The sequence below is a fragment of the Erythrolamprus reginae genome, chromosome 8 (assembly GCF_031021105.1).
Source record: "Erythrolamprus reginae isolate rEryReg1 chromosome 8, rEryReg1.hap1, whole genome shotgun sequence".
Classification (NCBI taxonomy): domain Eukaryota; kingdom Metazoa; phylum Chordata; class Lepidosauria; order Squamata; family Dipsadidae; genus Erythrolamprus; species Erythrolamprus reginae.
The window spans coordinates 58,702,423-58,720,160 of NC_091957.1; the positions used below are offsets into that span (position 1 = coordinate 58,702,423).

General features: G+C 55.5%; 2 protein-coding genes across 3 annotated transcripts; both read left to right on the forward strand.

Annotated features, from left to right (window-relative positions):
• Positions 1 to 47: 47 nt before the first annotated feature.
• OGT (O-linked N-acetylglucosamine (GlcNAc) transferase) lies at positions 48 to 14,217 on the forward strand. 2 transcript variants are annotated; one of them, XM_070760067.1, is made up of 22 exons: positions 48 to 438; positions 2,364 to 2,514; positions 3,237 to 3,480; positions 4,355 to 4,423; positions 7,265 to 7,381; positions 8,123 to 8,202; positions 8,301 to 8,496; positions 8,608 to 8,748; positions 9,242 to 9,342; positions 9,437 to 9,590; positions 9,678 to 9,779; positions 9,869 to 10,048; positions 10,180 to 10,338; positions 10,428 to 10,517; positions 10,833 to 10,958; positions 11,419 to 11,589; positions 11,673 to 11,789; positions 11,922 to 12,089; positions 12,221 to 12,373; positions 12,462 to 12,714; positions 12,797 to 12,920; positions 13,035 to 14,217. In XM_070760067.1, exons 1-22 carry the CDS (start codon positions 402 to 404, stop codon positions 13,207 to 13,209), a joined length of 3,108 nt encoding a protein of 1,035 aa, XP_070616168.1. In that variant the 5' UTR covers positions 48 to 401; the 3' UTR covers positions 13,210 to 14,217. The 2 variants fall into 2 exon arrangements, with proteins under 2 accessions (XP_070616168.1, XP_070616167.1); XM_070760066.1 differs by having other exon boundaries at positions 51 to 438; positions 2,334 to 2,514.
• Positions 14,218 to 14,247: 30 nt separating this feature from the next.
• Positions 14,248 to 16,270, forward strand: LOC139171661 (centrin-1-like). Its single transcript, XM_070760084.1, has 6 exons — positions 14,248 to 14,325; positions 14,404 to 14,556; positions 14,633 to 14,761; positions 14,877 to 15,014; positions 15,529 to 15,615; positions 15,912 to 16,270. Exons 1-5 carry the CDS (start codon positions 14,305 to 14,307, stop codon positions 15,613 to 15,615), a joined length of 528 nt encoding a protein of 175 aa, XP_070616185.1. The 5' UTR covers positions 14,248 to 14,304; the 3' UTR covers positions 15,912 to 16,270.
• The last annotated feature ends 1,468 nt before the right edge of the window (positions 16,271 to 17,738 follow it).

Here is a 17,738-nt window from a genome sequence, read left to right on the forward strand (position 1 = left end):
GCAATCGAATTCCCGCCCTTTTTGCTCCCGTCCACCATCTCCGCCCCCCGATAGAGGAGGGGAATGCTCGCCCACCAGCTATGGCGCATGCGTCCTGCGCAGTGAAGCGTCGGGCGGAGGACTACGCGGACTGTTCCGGGAGAGCTGCGTTTCCACCCGGGGCCCGTCAGGAGAGCGCGAGGCAGGAGGCCGCGGGTCGTGCAGCGCCCTCCCCGTAAGCCTCGCCTTCGCGGGACGGAGCCCAATCACCCGCCGAGTCCGGGGCCTATTTCGTGAGCGGCGGAAGAAGATCCGGCCAGCCGTTCCGCCCAGGCCCCATCTCCTTGCGCGCCGCCATTTCGGGAGCCGCAGCCGGAGGACGCGCCAGGCAGCCGGCGGGGAGCGAGGCGGTTGCCGGAGCCATGGCGGCGTCCGTGGGGAACGTGGCCGACAGCACAGGTACCTGCCGCCACTGGGGAGCGTCGCCTGGGCTCCGGAGCGGCGGTTTCGGGGAGGCCTCGGGCCGGGCGGGGGACGCGGGGCTCCCTGAGGGGGCGCCGAGAGAGGCCCCCTGGGGCCCCGGGAGAGCCGGCCTTTCTCCCGGGCGGCGGCGGCGGGAGCAGGTGAGGGGAGCCCCGAAGGGGGAGGACGCGCCTCACGGGCCGCGCGGTGGGGGGCGGGGGAGGGCAGGTGCAGGAGGCCGCGCGCACATGCGCAGTGGGCCCGTGCGGTGTCTTCCCGGGGGTACAGGCAGCGTGCGGCTCAATGGGCCTTTCGGGCTCCCGTCCCGACAAGATGGTGGGCGCCGAGCTGCCCTGGGCTGGGTGCCACTCGCGGCAGGAGGCTCTGGCGGGCGGGCGGCGGCGGGTGGCGAGGGGCCCCCGGGGCCATGTGGGGCGGGCAGATAAGGAGCCGGGCGAGCGAGCGCGGCTTCTGCCGATAAGCGAAACATTCACAAAGGGACACAACGCGCACAAAGGGAAATAACGGGGGGCTGTGTAGCTTTTCATGTTTTCAACCTTTCCAATTAGTATCATCGCAATTTAGAGGAAATTTCCTTTCTAAGTCTTCGTGTGTGGTCTTCACTGTTAGAGAAGGAATTGGGCCTGGGCTGTGGGGCTCTTCCTCCCCCGGGTGGCCTCCTTTCTTCGGAGAACCCCTTTAAAAAAAAAAAAAGCAATAGCTTGCCTAGCAAAGGGGTCAAGAATCACCCTAGCCCACTCCTGGAGGTCTTCTTCCGAGGGATTCCCGATGAATGTTGCACAGGTTACTAATGGTTCTGATGGAAAACAGCTAAAAGGAAAAGATTTGATCTGTTTCCTATACAATTTATGTATGGGCCCCAGTATTAAGCACCTTTTCATCAGTTGAGGGCTGTGATGATCCACTCACTTTTTTTAAAAAAAAGTGATTAAAAATATGCTGTTGAACAAGTGTGGAAATTCTGATTCCATGACTTATTTGCTAACTTTCCATCCTGATGGAAAATTACAGAGAAGTGTTGTGTAAGGTTTTATGAGGCTGTTTTCAAAGCTTCCTTTTCTTTTCTGAAGATAACATCTTTGAGTTCAGCTGTTCATCAAACTAGTTGGCTTATTTACTATTTGCAATACTGTCGTTTGTGACAAATTATTCACTTTAGTTCATAGCAGTTTATCAGACTTGAATTAATTTTAGGCATTGTTTCATTCGGTGTTTTAATATTCAAGAGTATTAGAAAAATCTGATTCTTAGTCCAGCAAATGTTGAGTTTCATTATTTTATTGGGGAGAGAATATTTCTCTGGAGCTGACAACGGAAGATGAACACACGGGAAACACCAGTGGTCTATAGCTTTCTCTGGAGGTGGAAGTCTGGAGGTGGTCTCAGCAATGTTAAGTTTATCTGGCAGATAACAATACCTGCTGTATGTTATCATTTCATTGCATGGAATCACGTTTTTTATTTTCCATGGAACCTTTTGATTTTAACATTTAAGACTTGTGATGAATGATAGTATATTCCTAACACTGGCCTGTTTTTTAAAAGAGCATCTGAAAGGTTGGCACAAAACCTAAAACAGGCAGTCTGGGTCATGGCTGAGACAAATGTGAAGATGCTAAGATTGGGGTGTGGGGAGTTATTAGTCAAGGAAAGGATCAACATATTTGAAGCCTGACAAGTACAACCATTCATCATGAAATTAGGAAGCCATGTGTCTCTGTCTTCATTCATCAAATACCCCTTGGATGTTAGCATTTCATCTCTTAATTTGTGCACCATTGTTTACCCATTTTCACTATCCATTGTTTACCCATTATCTAACTTTTTGTTTTCCTCCCCTCCCTCCCCTGAATGTTTTGGTGATTCTCCAGAACCAACGAAACGTGTGCTTTCCTTCCAAGGGTTAGCGGAGTTGGCTCACCGGGAGTATCAGGCAGGGGATTTTGAAGCAGCCGAGAGACACTGCATGCAGCTTTGGCGCCAAGAGCCTGACAACACGGGCGTGCTCTTGCTGCTCTCCTCCATCCACTTCCAGTGCCGCAGACTGGACAGGTAAGGAGACCGATGCCTTTCTGCTTAGAAAGACGGACTCTGGGCACTGGGGTGGCACTCTGGTGCTCCCTCTCAGCTCTCCCAAAAGGCTTTTTGCATTGTTTAAATCTGATGGAATATTTCAAAATGTACTAAATGTGCAGGAAGCCCCGTTGCAAGTACATCCTACTTCCAACTAAAGTTTCTGGTAACATGACAGAATTGAGAAACTGCAAGGAATGTAGAACTGAAAGAGAATCTTTCTGAACCACCTGCTTCTCGTGAACCCAAAAGCAGTAAAGTAATTAAAAAGTGCATCTCATAATAGATGACACACTAGTGTGTGTGAACAGGGTCTCATTGTTCTGGAAATACCATTTGTGCGAGAGAGGTTTCATGCGTGGTTCTTAAGGCTGTGCCTGTGAGGTTACCATTGCCTGGGCTCATTGTAAGCAATAAGATGAAGAAGGGACTATATATATAGCCTGTCACAGCTACCCAGTTGTGTAGCCTGCAGGCTCAAAAAGACGGACAGGGGTACTCTAATAGAGTGGTAGTTCTAATGAGTGGCAGTTCACTGCGGCCAAAAAAGGGGCATTTTTTTTAAAAAAATCCACAATTAAAATGGTATTTTCAAATGTTGAACTTGGACTTCCTTGATAGTTTTTAAACTGTCAAAGATCCAGTGAATAATTTCTACTTGGATCAATGCACCTTAATGTTTCCACTTTGTGTCTCTCCAGGTCTGCTCACTTCAGCACGTTGGCGATCAAGCAGAACCCCTTACTGGCCGAAGCCTATTCCAACCTGGGCAATGTGTACAAGGAGCGTGGGCAGCTGCAGGAGGCCATCGAACACTACCGGCACGCTCTCCGCCTGAAGCCAGACTTCATTGATGGATACATTAACCTTGCTGCTGCTTTGGTAGCTGCAGGAGACATGGAAGGGGCAGTCCAGGCCTACGTCTCTGCCCTGCAGTACAACCCTGTGAGTAGAGGTGGTGCCAATCCCGGGGGAAAGTGCCCTTAAGGCTGCTCTGTGGGTGGACCGTGGGTTTTTGTGTGAACCCGTTTAGTTTTAATTGGATTTGCATGCCGCCCGTCTCCGAGGACTCGGGGCAGCTCACAGCATGGACAGAAAAAAACAGGAAATGCTCCCCATAATGTCCCCGTGCTTGCTTGATTTATTTATTTATTTATTTATTATTTAGATTTGTATGCCGCCCCTCTCTGAAGACTCGGGGCGGCTCCCAACAAGATAGAACAAATCATAAATAATCAGAAAATTTATACAAGATTTAAAAGAACCCCATATACTAACAGACGCATACACAAACATACCATGCATAAATTAAACATGCCCGGGGGAGGTGTTTCAATTCCCCCATGCCTGACGGCAGAGGTGGGTTTTAAGGGGCTTACGAAAGGCAGGGAGAGTAGGGGCAGTTCTAATCTCTGGGGGGAGTTGGTTCCAGAGAGTCGGTGCCGCCACAGAGAAGGCTTTTCCCCTGGGGCCCGCCAACCGACATTGTTTAGTTGACGGGACCTGGAGAAGGCCCACTCTGTGGGACCTAATCGGTCGCTGGGATTCATGCGGCAGGAGGCGGTCTCGGAGATATTCTGGTCCAGTGCCCGATTCCCAGTATTTTCTCAGTTCCCAGTTAAATCCAACACGTGGTGCGTGAGCTGTATGGGGGAAGCTCCATGAAACTCTGTTGCCCCAGCAGGATGATTTCATAGAGATGTTTGCTTCATGGTTCCAGCCACACCTGTCCGTCTCCCCCTTCACGGAAGATTGTTGGACGTTGCCCTGTTGCAGCAGCCTCCTTTCTGACTCCCTGGTCTGCTCCTTTGCCTTGCAGGACTTGTACTGTGTGCGCAGTGACCTGGGGAATCTGCTCAAAGCCCTGGGTCGCTTGGAAGAAGCCAAGGTAGGTGTCCTGTAGAGTCAGTCTTTTGAACTGTGTGAACGCTTGCACCGAGTCTTCCGTCCTCCGCTGACCACCTCCAAGAGTCCCTCCCAGGATGTGGCTGAAAGCCGAAGGCTGTGAATTGCCCCAGAGTAGTGGCAGGGCAAGATATGGCATATGCCCATGTCAACCCTTGGTTTAAGGCAGTGAAATCGAACGCTTGGGTCTGGCTGCAGAACTAGACTGCCCATTATGGTGAAGTGACTGGCAGGGGCAGCACCACTCTTTGGTCCCATACGGAGGCGGCTTGCCTGCTGATGCCAAGCCAGTGACTTAGTCCGTGCTTCCTGTGAATGCTCCTCTAGAGTCCTTTGTGGCTTGTAAGTGTAGAAGAACCTTATCCAATGTTTCCCCACCCCACCCCACCCCTATGAATATGGCTATGAAAAGATTTTTTAACCCTCCCCCTCCCCCTGCCCCCACATGGTTTCATGGAAGAAAGGCTAGCAAACAGCACTGTTGCAGTTGGGGTCTTCAAAACAGTCTCTTTTTGCCCAAACGTGGAGTAAAGGTGTTGGTTTGTTTGGAAAATGACCTGATCAAAGAAAAACGTGCTACATGAAGTGGAAAGGTGGCTTCTAGCAGTCTGGTTTCCAACCAAGAATTTGAATACCAGGATGGGGTTTGAGGCTCTTGGCGTGACAAAAACTTAGAATACAAAACAAAAAAAGGAAAGACAAACGGCACCTGGGAATTGTCTTGTTACAAGCCACCTTACGCATTTGCGCAGCAGGGGTGAGGAGTGTGGAGGCACCAGAAGGACCTCCGCGGCAGCCCTCCGCTTCAAGCCCCGCGCGCCTGCTACCAAGTGGAGTGTATGGAGAGTGTAGCTGTCCGGCTGACGGCTGGGCCTCTGGGCGGTGGGGGGGATGCGCATCCGGCTTGCCCAAAGGGCCTTGCGTGTTGGGCCATGGAGCTGCCCCGGGAACAACGGGTGCTGGTGGGCGTGAGACGTCTTTTTGAGAAGACAACCAGCGACGCTCGGCCTGTCGGGCGGACAGCTAACGTGACTGCACTTCACTGCGGCTTCTCGTGTGACTGTTGTAGGCCAAGACACTGCGCCTGCCTTAGGTTGCTGACCTCTTTATTTCAGAGCGTGGAGACACCTAGTTTGAAAGAGTGAGGCTGTTTCTGTGAAATTCCAGTCCAAAGGGCGAGATAACGAAAGACGTCAAGATAATAATACACACACTTGAAATAAATTGCAATGTATTTCTTTGGCTATCAGTGCATTTGTAAGACCAAACCAGCAAGAGTATTTGCAATTCCAAGTGAAATTTTGTAGAAATTCCAGAGCCTTTCTTCCAACTGCCCTGCTGTTTGCAGTTTCCCCAATTAACCCCTTCCCGTCTGCATGCCTCCCATGTTACAGAAAACTGTCCTGAACCCTTGTGTTAGACGTATCCAGAGATTTTTCAATTGCTTTGTTGAACTTTTTACTAATGATCTTGTTTTATTTTCTCTCTTGTTTTTGGTTTTTCACCATTGATATTGTATTTAGAAGGTTTCAGGTGGGTGAAACCTCCTATGCCATGCGTAAGGTGCCTCGCTGAAGGGAGCTCGAGGCCTGGATCTAGGGCAGACACACTCCTCCTCCTCCTCTTCCAGCAAGGAACGCACCGAAAACTCACATGAGAAATATGGTAACGGGTTTGTAACTGCCACAGCAAAACCATTTGCCTCCATATGCCTGAATCTTCTGTCTTGTGGCTTCAGAAACAGTTTAAGTATTTAATATACAACAAATAATGTTAGAGAATATATTATAGTCCTAGCCACAATTCTTTCAAAGATATATTGTAAAAGTAAATTAAAGATATAAATAATAATAATAATAATTGGAGTTGCTATAGTTAAAGCTTCTAACTCTTCTTGGTTGTTCATTTTTTTCCTTTTTCTTCTTGGTTTGGATTGCAGCGTTCTGCTCTTCTGATGCTGCTGCTACTGCGCTGTGATCCTGCAGTAGCGCAAAGGCTGCGCAGCGGAATTGCGCCTTGCGTGCGATTGTGCCCTTGTGAACGGTTGACCAGATACGATTCATCTCTTAACGGTGTGGCCTCCCGGGCCCTGGGCCGCAGGACTTTTGACACAATTGGCTTTGCAAGTGCCTTCAGATTCCAGACCCAAATTGAACCCCAACCGCTTCCAAAGCAGGGCCTCTCTGGTAGATGGATCCGTCTGCCTGGCCGTTCACAGTCTCCGGGGCCGTTCCTCCACACAGTGCAGTTTGCAGCGAGAGCGAGCGCAGCGGCACGCTGTTAGGGAGCGCCCGCGTCGTCTTGCGCTTGCATTGCAGGGACCCGAACCTTTGGGCAAACCTGGCATTGGAGGTTTTGGAGGCTGAAGGCGGCGCTGAGACGTGGAGGAAGGCAAGACCAGGGCAGAGCTCTGGAGGGAGAGGGGGCTGTCCCCTTAAAGGCCCCTGTTTTGGGCAGCTCCGTGGACAGGCCTGGTTCAGTGTCTCGTCTGCTCTCTCAGCCGCTGTGCTAAAGGCTTGCTTTGGATTTCACAGGGACCCGGTGACCCTCCTGGGGGTCAGGGAGGGAGAGGGGAGTGGGAGCTTCCTGGGCTGAGCAAAGGTGGTGATGCGCGGATGAGCCTAACTGAGAATGGTGGGTTTGCCCTCGGGTTTGGGTTTGCGCCAGCGCAGGGTCAGCCAGCTGTTTACAGCCCTTTAGTTTGGCGCAAGCAAGCCTATACTGCAGGATCACTTTTGGCGGGTCGGAGGAGAGATCCTAACGTTGTTTTTCTCCATTTTCTTTGTGCAACTATTCCCTCCCCTTTATCTTTAACCCTTCCAAGGCCTGTTATTTGAAGGCAATTGAAACGCAACCCAATTTTGCAGTTGCATGGAGCAACCTTGGCTGTGTCTTCAATGCTCAAGGAGAAATCTGGCTGGCCATTCATCACTTTGAAAAGGTAACTGGGGATGTCAACGTTCCATTTTCAAAACCCCTTAACACGTGGAGATAATAAAAGCAGGATTGAATTGGTGCCTCTGTCCATGGTCTCTTAGCCTCAAAATGGGATTCCTCATTAGAAGCGACCAGGGAGGAGAATGGCTTTGGGAACTGCTGGGTTTTCATCACTTCCAAGCATAGGAAAGGACAATATGGAGGGGGATAAGCGCAATATGAATCTAATAAATAAAAATAGAAATGGGTTGTGGGTGGGGTGTGTGAAATCTTAAGGGCGGCTGCGTCATTGTTTCACGTAAAATAATATGACAGGACCAACTTTATTCCCTCCTTTGATGTGAGCTTGTGTCTCAGGATATTCTGTCCCAAGGACTGAGCACGTGGGTTGTCACTGCCCTTGAAGAACTCGCCTCTTTTCCTGGGCTCAGGCGATGGCCACTTGTTCTCGGGGAAATGGAAACCCTTTGGAATAGGTGTGGGCACCTGTCGGTCACTCTTAGCCAGGGAAGATGGGGCTGCTTTGAGGAGGTGCCAGTCCATTCGCTCTGGATTTCAACCCCAGCATATCTTTACTTTCCCATCTATACCTATGTAGTCACGTAAACTGGTCAATTAGAGAGAGGAAAGAGAGACCCCCCAGGGGACACGGCCTTCAGGTGTGATTTCAGGATTAACCTTTGTAGGAAGCGGAGTCGGCTGGTCTAAAGCAGACACCTCTGACACTTTGTTCAATTTTTTTAAGGCTGTGACCCTTGACCCAAACTTCTTGGATGCTTACATCAATCTGGGCAATGTCTTGAAGGAAGCCCGGATATTTGACAGGTAACCCAACACCACCACTCCTTCCCAGGCCAGGGCTTGGGGATGGCCGTGGGCCGAGGATCATCGTCTTGACCTCTGCCCTCCTTCCCTCCTTCCAGAGCGGTGGCAGCCTACCTGAGGGCCCTGAGCCTGAGCCCCAACCACGCAGTCGTGCATGGCAACCTGGCCTGCGTCTATTATGAACAGGGGCTGATCGACCTGGCCATAGACACCTACAAGCGCGCCATTGAGCTGCAGCCACACTTCCCCGATGCGTACTGCAACCTGGCCAACGCCCTTAAGGAGAAAGGCAGCGTAAGGCCCTCTCTCCCTCGCCAGGGTGGAAGCCTTGGGTCCAGTTCTGAAGGAGGGCTCCCGCTCTCTTTTTCAAGTATGCCAAACCTTGTGTGTGACTTGTGTCCACAGGTGGCTGAAGCCGAGGAGTGTTACAACACGGCCCTTCGCCTGTGCCCCACTCACGCCGATTCCCTCAATAACCTGGCAAACATCAAGCGGGAACAAGGAAACATCGAGGAGGCTGTTCGCCTTTACCGCAAAGCTCTTGAGGTCAGCTCATCGGTCATTTCCCATGGCCGTCGGCCTCAGAAGAAGCCCGGCCCACCTTTGTTTAATTTGGCAGTGGTGAATTGCAGAAGTGTAAAGGCTGGGAGGGTCGGCTTGGGGGAGGTGGGGGGCGATTCTGCACAACTTTGAACACCTCTTGGAAAGCATCGCATTTGGCTTCTGGTGGGAGACTGAAAACCCCTCCCCTCTCGCTGGACGGTCAGTGCAAGGAGAGAAGGATCAGAGCAGGGGGGAGAGAAAGGAAGAGCTGTTTTGGGGGGGAGGGGGGGAGATCAATTCACAGCACACGTTGGTTCTTGACCGCTCCGGGAAGGTGTTGTGTATGTCACTCTACATAAATTGTTTTTCAGTTAAGTTTAAAATGATACAAAAGTGATTTGGATCCTTGAGACAGTGGGTTTTCCTGGCCATCTTCGTAGAGGGGCAGTGTACAAACCGAATAATAATGATAACAATTTAATCACCTTTCTTGCAGGTTTTCCCAGAGTTTGCAGCCGCCCACTCCAATTTGGCCAGTGTCCTGCAGCAGCAGGGGAAGCTGCAGGAGGCTCTCATGCATTACAAGGAGGCCATCCGGTGAGGCTTCGGACGCTGGGCGTGGCTGGGGGTGGGCCCGCGTGCTTCTGCGTGTCCTCCCCCCCTGCAACGCCCTTCCCTCCCTGTGCTTTAGGATCAGCCCCACCTTTGCTGACGCTTACTCCAACATGGGGAACACCTTGAAGGAGATGCAGGACGTCCAGGGAGCTCTGCAGTGCTACACGCGGGCCATCCAGATCAACCCGGCCTTTGCTGACGCCCACAGCAACCTGGCGTCCATCCACAAGGTCGGTCGGTCGGGGCCGGTGCAGGCCTGGTTGTGGCAGTGGCAGCAGGCGGCTGTCCTGGTGTAACCTCTCCTGACCTGCTTGCAGGATTCGGGGAACATTCCGGAGGCCATTGCTTCCTACCGCACGGCTCTGAAGCTGAAGCCGGACTTCCCGGACGCCTACTGCAACCTGGCCCACTGCCTGCAGGTGAGGAGGCCGCTGGGCTCCCTGGTGGATTGGGCAGCTCTTCTCCCGCTATTGGCCAGCTACACAGGCGGCTGCTTTTTCTCCCCAAGATTGTCTGCGACTGGACCGATTACGACGAGCGCATGAAGAAGCTGGTCACCATCGTTGCTGACCAGCTGGAGAAGAACCGGCTGCCTTCCGTCCACCCTCACCACAGCATGCTCTACCCGCTGTCCCATAACTTCCGAAAGGCTATTGCGGAACGGCACGGGAACCTCTGCCTGGACAAGGTGGGCTCGGGCTCGGCCCTCGGAAGCGCCACAGCAGCCTCTCCTTTCGGAGACACCTGCTTGCAAGGGGGGGGTCAGGGGGGGCTTTTCATACACTAAACGGAGGGGCTGTTCTTTTTCCCGCTTTCCAGATCAACGTGCTTCACAAGGCCCCCTATGACCACCCGAAGGAGCTGAAGGCCAGCGAAGGCCGGCTCCGCGTGGGCTACGTCAGCTCCGACTTCGGGAACCACCCCACGTCGCACCTCATGCAGTCGATCCCAGGGATGCACAGCCCGGACAGGTTTGAGGTGAGGGGCCTTCCGAGGGGGCGGGCACCGGGCTGTGGAGAGCGGCCTCTGGGGACCCTGCAAAACCCGTGTTGCCCCCTCCCCCCCAGGTGTTTTGCTACGCGCTGAGCCCGGACGACGGCACAAACTTCCGAGTGAAAGTGATGGCTGAAGCGAATCACTTCGTTGACTTGTCTCAGGTGAGAGCCATTCCCAGGACGTAAGAGTTGGGCCTTTGTCGGTCAAAGGGGCGTTGGGCAACACAATATGAAGGACAGGTCACGCACCCTTCTAGTTTAACGACCAGGGCAATTAAAGTCCACCCTCTGGCATTCAGAATGACCGGTCCTGTTTCTGCTTGGAGATTGAGAGGTTACAGCAAAAGTTGCGATGTTTTCTTGCATCTAAAGTCAAATTGTGCCCTGATGTCTCAGTCCGTGAATGTCGGTTGCCACCCTTGAAGGAAGCAGAAACGTGGCTTAGCTTAGCAGCGTGTTTCCGTTCTGGCCCCCCAGGTCCCGTGCAATGGGAAAGCCGCCGACCGGATCCACCAGGACGGCATCCACATCCTGGTGAACATGAACGGCTACACCAAGGGGGCCCGGAACGAGCTCTTTGCCCTCAGGCCAGCACCCATCCAGGTAGCGCGGTCACTTCAACATGGGGTCTTTCTGTGAAAATTTCCTTCTACTTCCTTCGGAGTTTTTTGGTGCACGTGGTAAAAACTCTTTTTCAGAGGAATCACAATGATTTTGGTGCGTGGTAACAATGGCATGAGGTTGGGTCACAGGGGAGCGGCCGGAATTTCGCAAATAGACTGTTTCAGTCTTCAGAACTTCTTGCTTGCAATGCAGGAATTATAGAGACGATTTACCCAGCACATTTAAGACCATTTCCATGGATTTTTAAAATTTAAAAACAAAACTCTGGGCTTAGTTATTCACTGAATACATGAAGTGGTCACCCGCTCAGTTTTATGAGAGAGGTTTCCATGGCTGGCTGGAATCATGGCTGTGAATATAAGCCGAGTGTGCTCTCGGGAGGCGGTTGGGGCTGGGGGCGACCCCGAGGCCTCCAGACACGGTCTCTCCTCGCCCGCAGGCCATGTGGCTGGGCTACCCAGGGACGAGCGGGGCCTTATTCATGGATTACATCATCACGGACCGAGAAACCTCGCCCATAGAGGTAGCTGAGCAGTACTCCGAAAAGCTGGCCTACATGCCCAGCACATTCTTCATTGGAGACCACGCAAACATGTTCCCCCACCTGAAGGTACCCAGGGGTCTGGGGAGCGGGGCTAAGGCGCTGGCAGAGGCCCCAACTCCAGCCTTCTCAAGGCCTCTCTTGTCTTCCAGAAAAAGGCCGTCATTGACTTCAAATCAAACGGGCATATTTACGACAACCGGATTGTCCTGAATGGCATTGACCTCAAGGCCTTCCTGGACAGCCTGCCTGATGTGAAAATAGTGAAGGTGAGGCCGCAGAGGTGGCAAAGGGGGCAGTGGGTAGGGAGTGGGGCTGGCTGGACCACGGTGTGCTTGGCTGCTTCCTCTTTCTGAAAACAACCGGGGTGGGGGGATGGGGCGGCCTCTCTTGGCTTCCAGATGAAATGCCCGGATGGAGGGGACAATGCCGATAGCGGTGCTGGCCTCAGCATGCCCGTCATCCCCATGAACACCATTGCGGAAGCGGTGATTGACATGATCAACCGGGGACAAATCCAGATCACAATCAACGGGTTCAACATTAGCAATGGACTAGCAACCACCCAGGTGAACATCTCTTCTCTCTCTCCCCCCCCCCCCCGGCCTCCCGTTTGGGGACTCAGGGGTCCCTCCCGCTGAGGGTCTTGATTGGGGGGCGGGGGGTCTCCAGGCCCCCCTGAGTGACTCCTTCCCTTCAGATCAACAACAAGGCGGCCACTGGAGAGGAGGTCCCACGCACCATCATAGTGACCACTCGGTCCCAGTACGGGCTGCCCGAGGACTCGGTTGTCTACTGCAACTTCAACCAGCTGTATAAGATCGACCCGGCCACTCTGCAGATGTGGGCGAACGTGAGTGGTGGGCTGTGGCCTCTGGGCTGGAGGGTGGGGCTCTGTCCAGCGTCCGCTGCCTGTGCCTAGAGCCCTTCCCTGCCCTTAGATCCTGAAGAGGGTCCCCAACAGCGTCTTGTGGCTCTTGCGATTCCCGGCGGTGGGCGAGCCCAACATCCAGCAGTATGCGCAGAACATGGGGCTGCCCCAGAGCCGCATCATCTTCTCCCCCGTGGCCCCCAAGGAGGAGCACGTGAGGAGGGGCCAGCTGGCCGACGTCTGCCTCGACACCCCCCTTTGCAACGGCCACACCACGGGGATGGACGTGCTCTGGGCTGGGACGCCAATGGTCACCATGCCAGGTATGGGGGAGTGGGCAGGGGGCTGTTGCTGAGTGGGCCGGCCCAGGAAGCAGCTGTGAGCCTCTGGCCTTTCCCCCCGCAGGGGAGACCCTGGCCTCCCGGGTGGCGGCCTCCCAGCTGACCTGCCTGGGTTGCCTGGAGCTCATCGCCAAGAGTCGGCAGGAGTACGAAGACATTGCGGTCAAGCTGGGCACAGACCTGGAATAGTGAGTGTGCTCCCAGGGGCGGGGGAGAGGGGCTGGGGGAGTGCTGGGGCCCAGGGGTGTGTGGGTGTGTGAGGGGTGGGCTCCCAGTGACGGCAGGTGCCTTCTCCCCCACAGCCTGAAGAAGGTCCGGGGCAAGGTCTGGTGGCAGAGGATCTCCAGCCCCCTCTTCAACACCAAGCAGTACACGGTGGAGCTGGAGAGGCTCTACCTCCAGATGTGGCAGCACTGCGCGGCTGGAAACAAGCCGGAGCACATCGTCGGTGCCCTGGAGAGCGGAGAGTCCGCCTAGGGGGGGGCCCTCCCGTGTACGGCGGAAGCTGCCTGGAGGCGCCTGAGCGGAGGCCACCACCGAGGGGGACTTGTGCCTCTGCTGCTGCCTTCCTCTGGCCAGGACTGCTGGCGGGAAGGACCCGCGGTTGGGACTGGGGGGGCCCAGCTGGACTTTCCTCCTGCATGACGGAAGAGTCGGCAAAGCCTTTGGCCCCCACTCCACTCCGCCGGCCCCGGTGGGCGTCTCTGGGCTCTGGCAAGGAGAGGGACCGGGCAGCCCCCTTTCCTGGACGGACTCCGCTTCCCTAGAAGTCCGGCCATCCTTCCTTCCTGGAGTGGAACTGGACCCTTTTTTTTAAAGATGGACTTCGTGGGGGGCCGGACAGGTCTCCTGGCGGGCAGAGCTTTTTTACGGGTTTTATAAACCACTTGAGAGCCACCGTCGGCCTCCCTCATGCCTGGCACGCCCCCTCGGCTGTGAGCGCTGTCCTGACGGGGAATAGCCAGAGAAGGCCGGCCTGGTGCCATTTTGTGTGCTTTGGCCATGGAGGGGGGGGCACCATCCCTCCCTCCCCCGGGCCATTCTGTGCCCCTCGGACTGCCTTGGCTGCAGCAGAAATGCCCCCCAGGTAAGTATGGATTCCCCTTGAGGGGGGGTCTGCCTCCAGCCCAAGGCTGCTTTCCACTGACCCCCTTCCTGGAGGCTTGACAGGCAGAACAGAGCAGGCAGGGAAACGCCCCCACCTCCCCTCACCCACTCTGCTCTCTGCCTGCAATTAACCAGAGTGCTGCATTTGGGGGGGGGGGGCTTGATGGCTCCTTGATATGCAAATAGAGCCGCCCCCCCTCGGCCCCGTGGCAGCTGAAGGCTCCGGAAAGAGCTGCTGTTGCTTCTGCTGGAGGAACCGAAGCCCCGCCTCTTAGGGGTCGGGGCTGGGTGGGAGGAAAAACCGTTGGGCCGCTGCCTGCTCGTGTACCGCCTTTGTGTCCGGATGAGTGTCTGACAAATACAGATGGAATCACTGCTGCCAGTCTCCGCCTCTTTTCTTGTGGGGGGAAGGGGCGGGTCCGGGGAGACCGGTTTCCGGGCGGGGTGGTTGCCCGGGCAACGCCGATGGTGCCGGAGCTGCGGATGGTGAGCGGGCGGGGCGGGGGAGGCCTGGGGTCTTCGAGGGGGGGCGGGGGGGTTTGACGGAGGCTCTCGCCCGCCCAGGCCCATCGCGGGAAGGGGGCGTCGGGGGGCTCGCCTCGGAGGAACGTGGGGCCGAAGCTGGAGCTGAGCGCGGCCCACAAGCAGCAGATGCGCGAGGCCTTCGACCTGCTGGACGCGGACGGGACCGGCACCATCGACGTGCGCGACCTGAAGGCGAGCGAGGGGGGCCGTGAGTGTGCGGGGAGGCTCCCTCCCTCCCGGTGCTCACCGCCCGTCCCCCCTCCAGTAGGTGTCCATCCGCGCCCTGGGCTTCGACCCCACCAAGGAGGAGCTGCGCCGGGTGGGGGCCGAGGTGGACAAGGAGGGCGCGGGCAAGATCGGCTTCGACGCCTTCTACTCCGTCATGGCCCAGAAGATGGTAGGGCCGCGCGCGGGTGGGGGGGTCGTTGAGGGGGAGGGAAGGCCTGGGGGAGCGGGCGGGGGCGGAGCCCGCTGAGGAACAAGCCCTCCCCTGCCCCCCCCCGCCCCGGCAGTCGGAGGTGGACTCCAAGGAGGACGTGCTGAAGGCCTTCAAGCTCTTCGTGGACCAGGAGAGTGGCAGGATCGCCTTCAAGAACCTCAAGCAGATCGCCGCTGAGATCGGGGAGAAGCTGACCGACGAAGAGCTGCAGGTGGGCGGGTGGTTAGTTAATTAAGTAATTAATTAGAGGTGTCTGGCGCCCCTCTCCGTAGACTCGGCTTACAACAACAATAAAACAATGTAAATCTAATAATTTAAAAACATTTAAAAACCGGTTATTAAAGCAGACATACACACAAACATACCATACATGAATTGTTTAGGCCCGGGGAAGATGTCTCAATTCCCCCATGCCTGACGGCAGAGGTGGGTTTTAAGGAGTTTACAGAAGGCAAGGAGGGGGGCAGTTATAATCTCAGGGGGGAGCTGGTTCCAGAGAGTTGGGGCCGCCACAGAGAAGGCTCTTTCCCTGAGTCCCGCCAAACAACATTGTTTAGTCGACGGGACCCGGAGAAGGCCAACTCTGTGGGACCTAATCGGTTGCTGGGATTCGTGCGGCAGAAGGTGGTCCTGGATATATTCCCCTCCTCCGCTGACACCACCCCCTGAAGAGGGTCTCCCTCCCTTCCCACCCCCACCAGCTCTCTCTCTCCCCCCCCCCTCAGGAAATGATCACCGAAGCCGACCTGGATGGCGATGGGGAGGTGACTGAGCAGGACTTCCTGAAAGTCATGAAGAGGCGGGACTACTAGGTGAGCTGGTGCCCCCCCCGACCCCCCTGGACTCCTCCGGCTTGGGAGTGAGGGGGGCCATTGAAATTTAGCCAGCCCCCCAACAGGAGGGGGGTCTCCTTTCGCTCCTTCTGAGCAGGGCAGAGGCTGGCTTTGGGGCTCCTCTTGGAAGCAGCCCCCTCTGCCCAGCCCTGCCCGGCTGGACCACAGCTCTAGGGGTGCCGGGGGGGACTCAGGATGACGCTCCCCAGGTGGCCTGGTAGCCCCACTGGTCAAGAGCAGGGCCCCTCCCTTCCCAAAGCTCTTCCTTCCTGCAGGCAAAGCGGGTCCTCTGCCCAGTCGGATGGAGGAGCGTTGGGTCATCTTCCCTCAGGCAACATGCTGTATGTGCCCAGCCGCCCCCCTTCCTGGCGGAGGAGTCACAGTCCATCGCAAGAGAAAACGTGGCCTCCTTCGTGGCCTCCTTCGGCAGCACAGGACCCACTCAAAACCACCAGCACGGGGATCGCCTGCCATTGCGCAAGAGGGAAACACCTGTCCCATAAAACTGGCGGGGGAGGGGATGGACTCCTGCTGAATGGGAGGGTGTGTTCCGAGGGTGGGCAAAAGGGGGAGGGGCACAAGCAATGCCTGCCTGACTGGCCATGAGAAATGAATAAAGTTGTGTGTGTTGCCATTGGTCCCTTCCACACTGGCTCTTTGGCCCCAACCGCAGCCAGATTCCCTGCAGAGAAGTGAGCGCTTCTGCCCCCCCCGCCTGGAGCCCCCCTCCGCCCCCCTGCCTGCCTGCCTGCCTGCTGGGCTCTTGGTGGGCCAGCGGCTGCCGCAGTCTCGCTCTGCATCCCGTAACCAGAGGGGGGGCTGGCTGGAAGCAAGGGAAATAGGAGGGCTGGACTGGACGGCCATTAATTCAGCTCTCTGGCAATTCGCAGCCCGTGTCTGCACTTCGTCCGGTGCCGCTGCTTTATGGCCCTGAGAGCAACTTGGCACGGCCCCTCCGAGGGGGGTTTATGGCCGGCATATGTTATGTCTCGTAGGGAGCTGCAGAGGGATGGGAGAAGCCGGTCATTACTTGGTCAATATTAATGCCGCGTCCCCTGGAGAAGCCAGAGGCTGGAGCCGGGCTGGTTCTGCAGGAAGGCTCAGAGTGACGGGGGCTTCCTCCGCCTCTGGAGCCCGGCCTGTCCCCCTGGCGTTAGTGGGTGTGGTGCCCCGGGGACACTTCAGGTGACCTGCCCTCTCCTCGGATCCTGGCCACCGGCTCCCTGAAAAAGTGGGATACACAACGGGGGGGGGGGGGCTTGGCTTATTCTGCCCTTCCCTCTGTGCCCCCTTTCTCTCCATTATGTGTCTGCTCCCCTTGGAGGTGACCCGCCGCTTTGGTGCCCTTCTTAGTCCCATAAATGACTGTTTCCTAGCAGGCTGCCTTGTGCAGAAAGGAGAAGAGCCGTGGCTTCTAGAAGTTTCCACCAAGCAAGGACAGATCCTTGATGGGCAGAACTGCCCAGATTCCTGTGGGAGAGAATACTTGACCCTGGAGTTCTCTAAGCTTTGGGGCTTCCTTGCAGGGGACATAATCAGTGTTGCTACCAAGGATCCCACTGTCCAGGTTAGGACCTGGCAACTTTGGGGTGGGTGGGTTTCCCACTGCCCCTCCGGCCCTTGGGTGCTTTCCTGGGGAGAGGCTTCCTCCATGTGGCCCCTTCCCCACGGCTGGGCTGCCCCCTCCTCTTTCTTTGCCCGGGTTTCTGCCTTCGGAGGCCGTGTGAGAGGCTTTAATGAAAGCGACAAGACTCGGCCTCTAAACCAACCTTGACCGCAGCACTGAGATGAGCGTGTGTGGACACAGCTTATTTTTATTTATTTATTTATTCGTCCAATACACAAATACATAGGAAGAAAGATAGACGTGATTATATATATAGGGGTAAAGTGAACTTAGAGGAGAGGATATATGAAAGAAAGAATATATATGATAGGTGAAAGAAAGGAAAGACAATTGGACAGGGGACGAAAGGCCCACCAGTGCACTTATGGACGCCCCTTACTGGCCTCTTAGGAGCCTCTATCCCAGCTGCTGCCAGACTGGCGCAGAGGGTGGGCAGCCCCTCTGCTCTTTGGATCCATTATAATACCGGGAGCAG

Excerpts from the sequence above, each read along its gene's own strand:
- OGT (XM_070760066.1), top strand. The coding sequence starts at position 402 with ATGGCGGCGTCCGTGGGGAACGTGGCCGACAGCACAG. Across the intron at positions 9,780-9,868 it reads ACCTGGCCCACTGCCTGCAG|ATTGTCTGCGACTGGACCGA; the intron begins GTGAGGAGGCCG and ends TTTCTCCCCAAG. Across the intron at positions 11,590-11,672 it reads ACATGTTCCCCCACCTGAAG|AAAAAGGCCGTCATTGACTT; the intron begins GTACCCAGGGGT and ends CTTGTCTTCCAG.
- LOC139171661 (XM_070760084.1), top strand. The coding sequence starts at position 14,305 with ATGGTGCCGGAGCTGCGGATG. Across the intron at positions 14,326-14,403 it reads TGGTGCCGGAGCTGCGGATG|GCCCATCGCGGGAAGGGGGC; the intron begins GTGAGCGGGCGG and ends TCGCCCGCCCAG. Across the intron at positions 14,762-14,876 it reads CCGTCATGGCCCAGAAGATG|TCGGAGGTGGACTCCAAGGA; the intron begins GTAGGGCCGCGC and ends CCGCCCCGGCAG.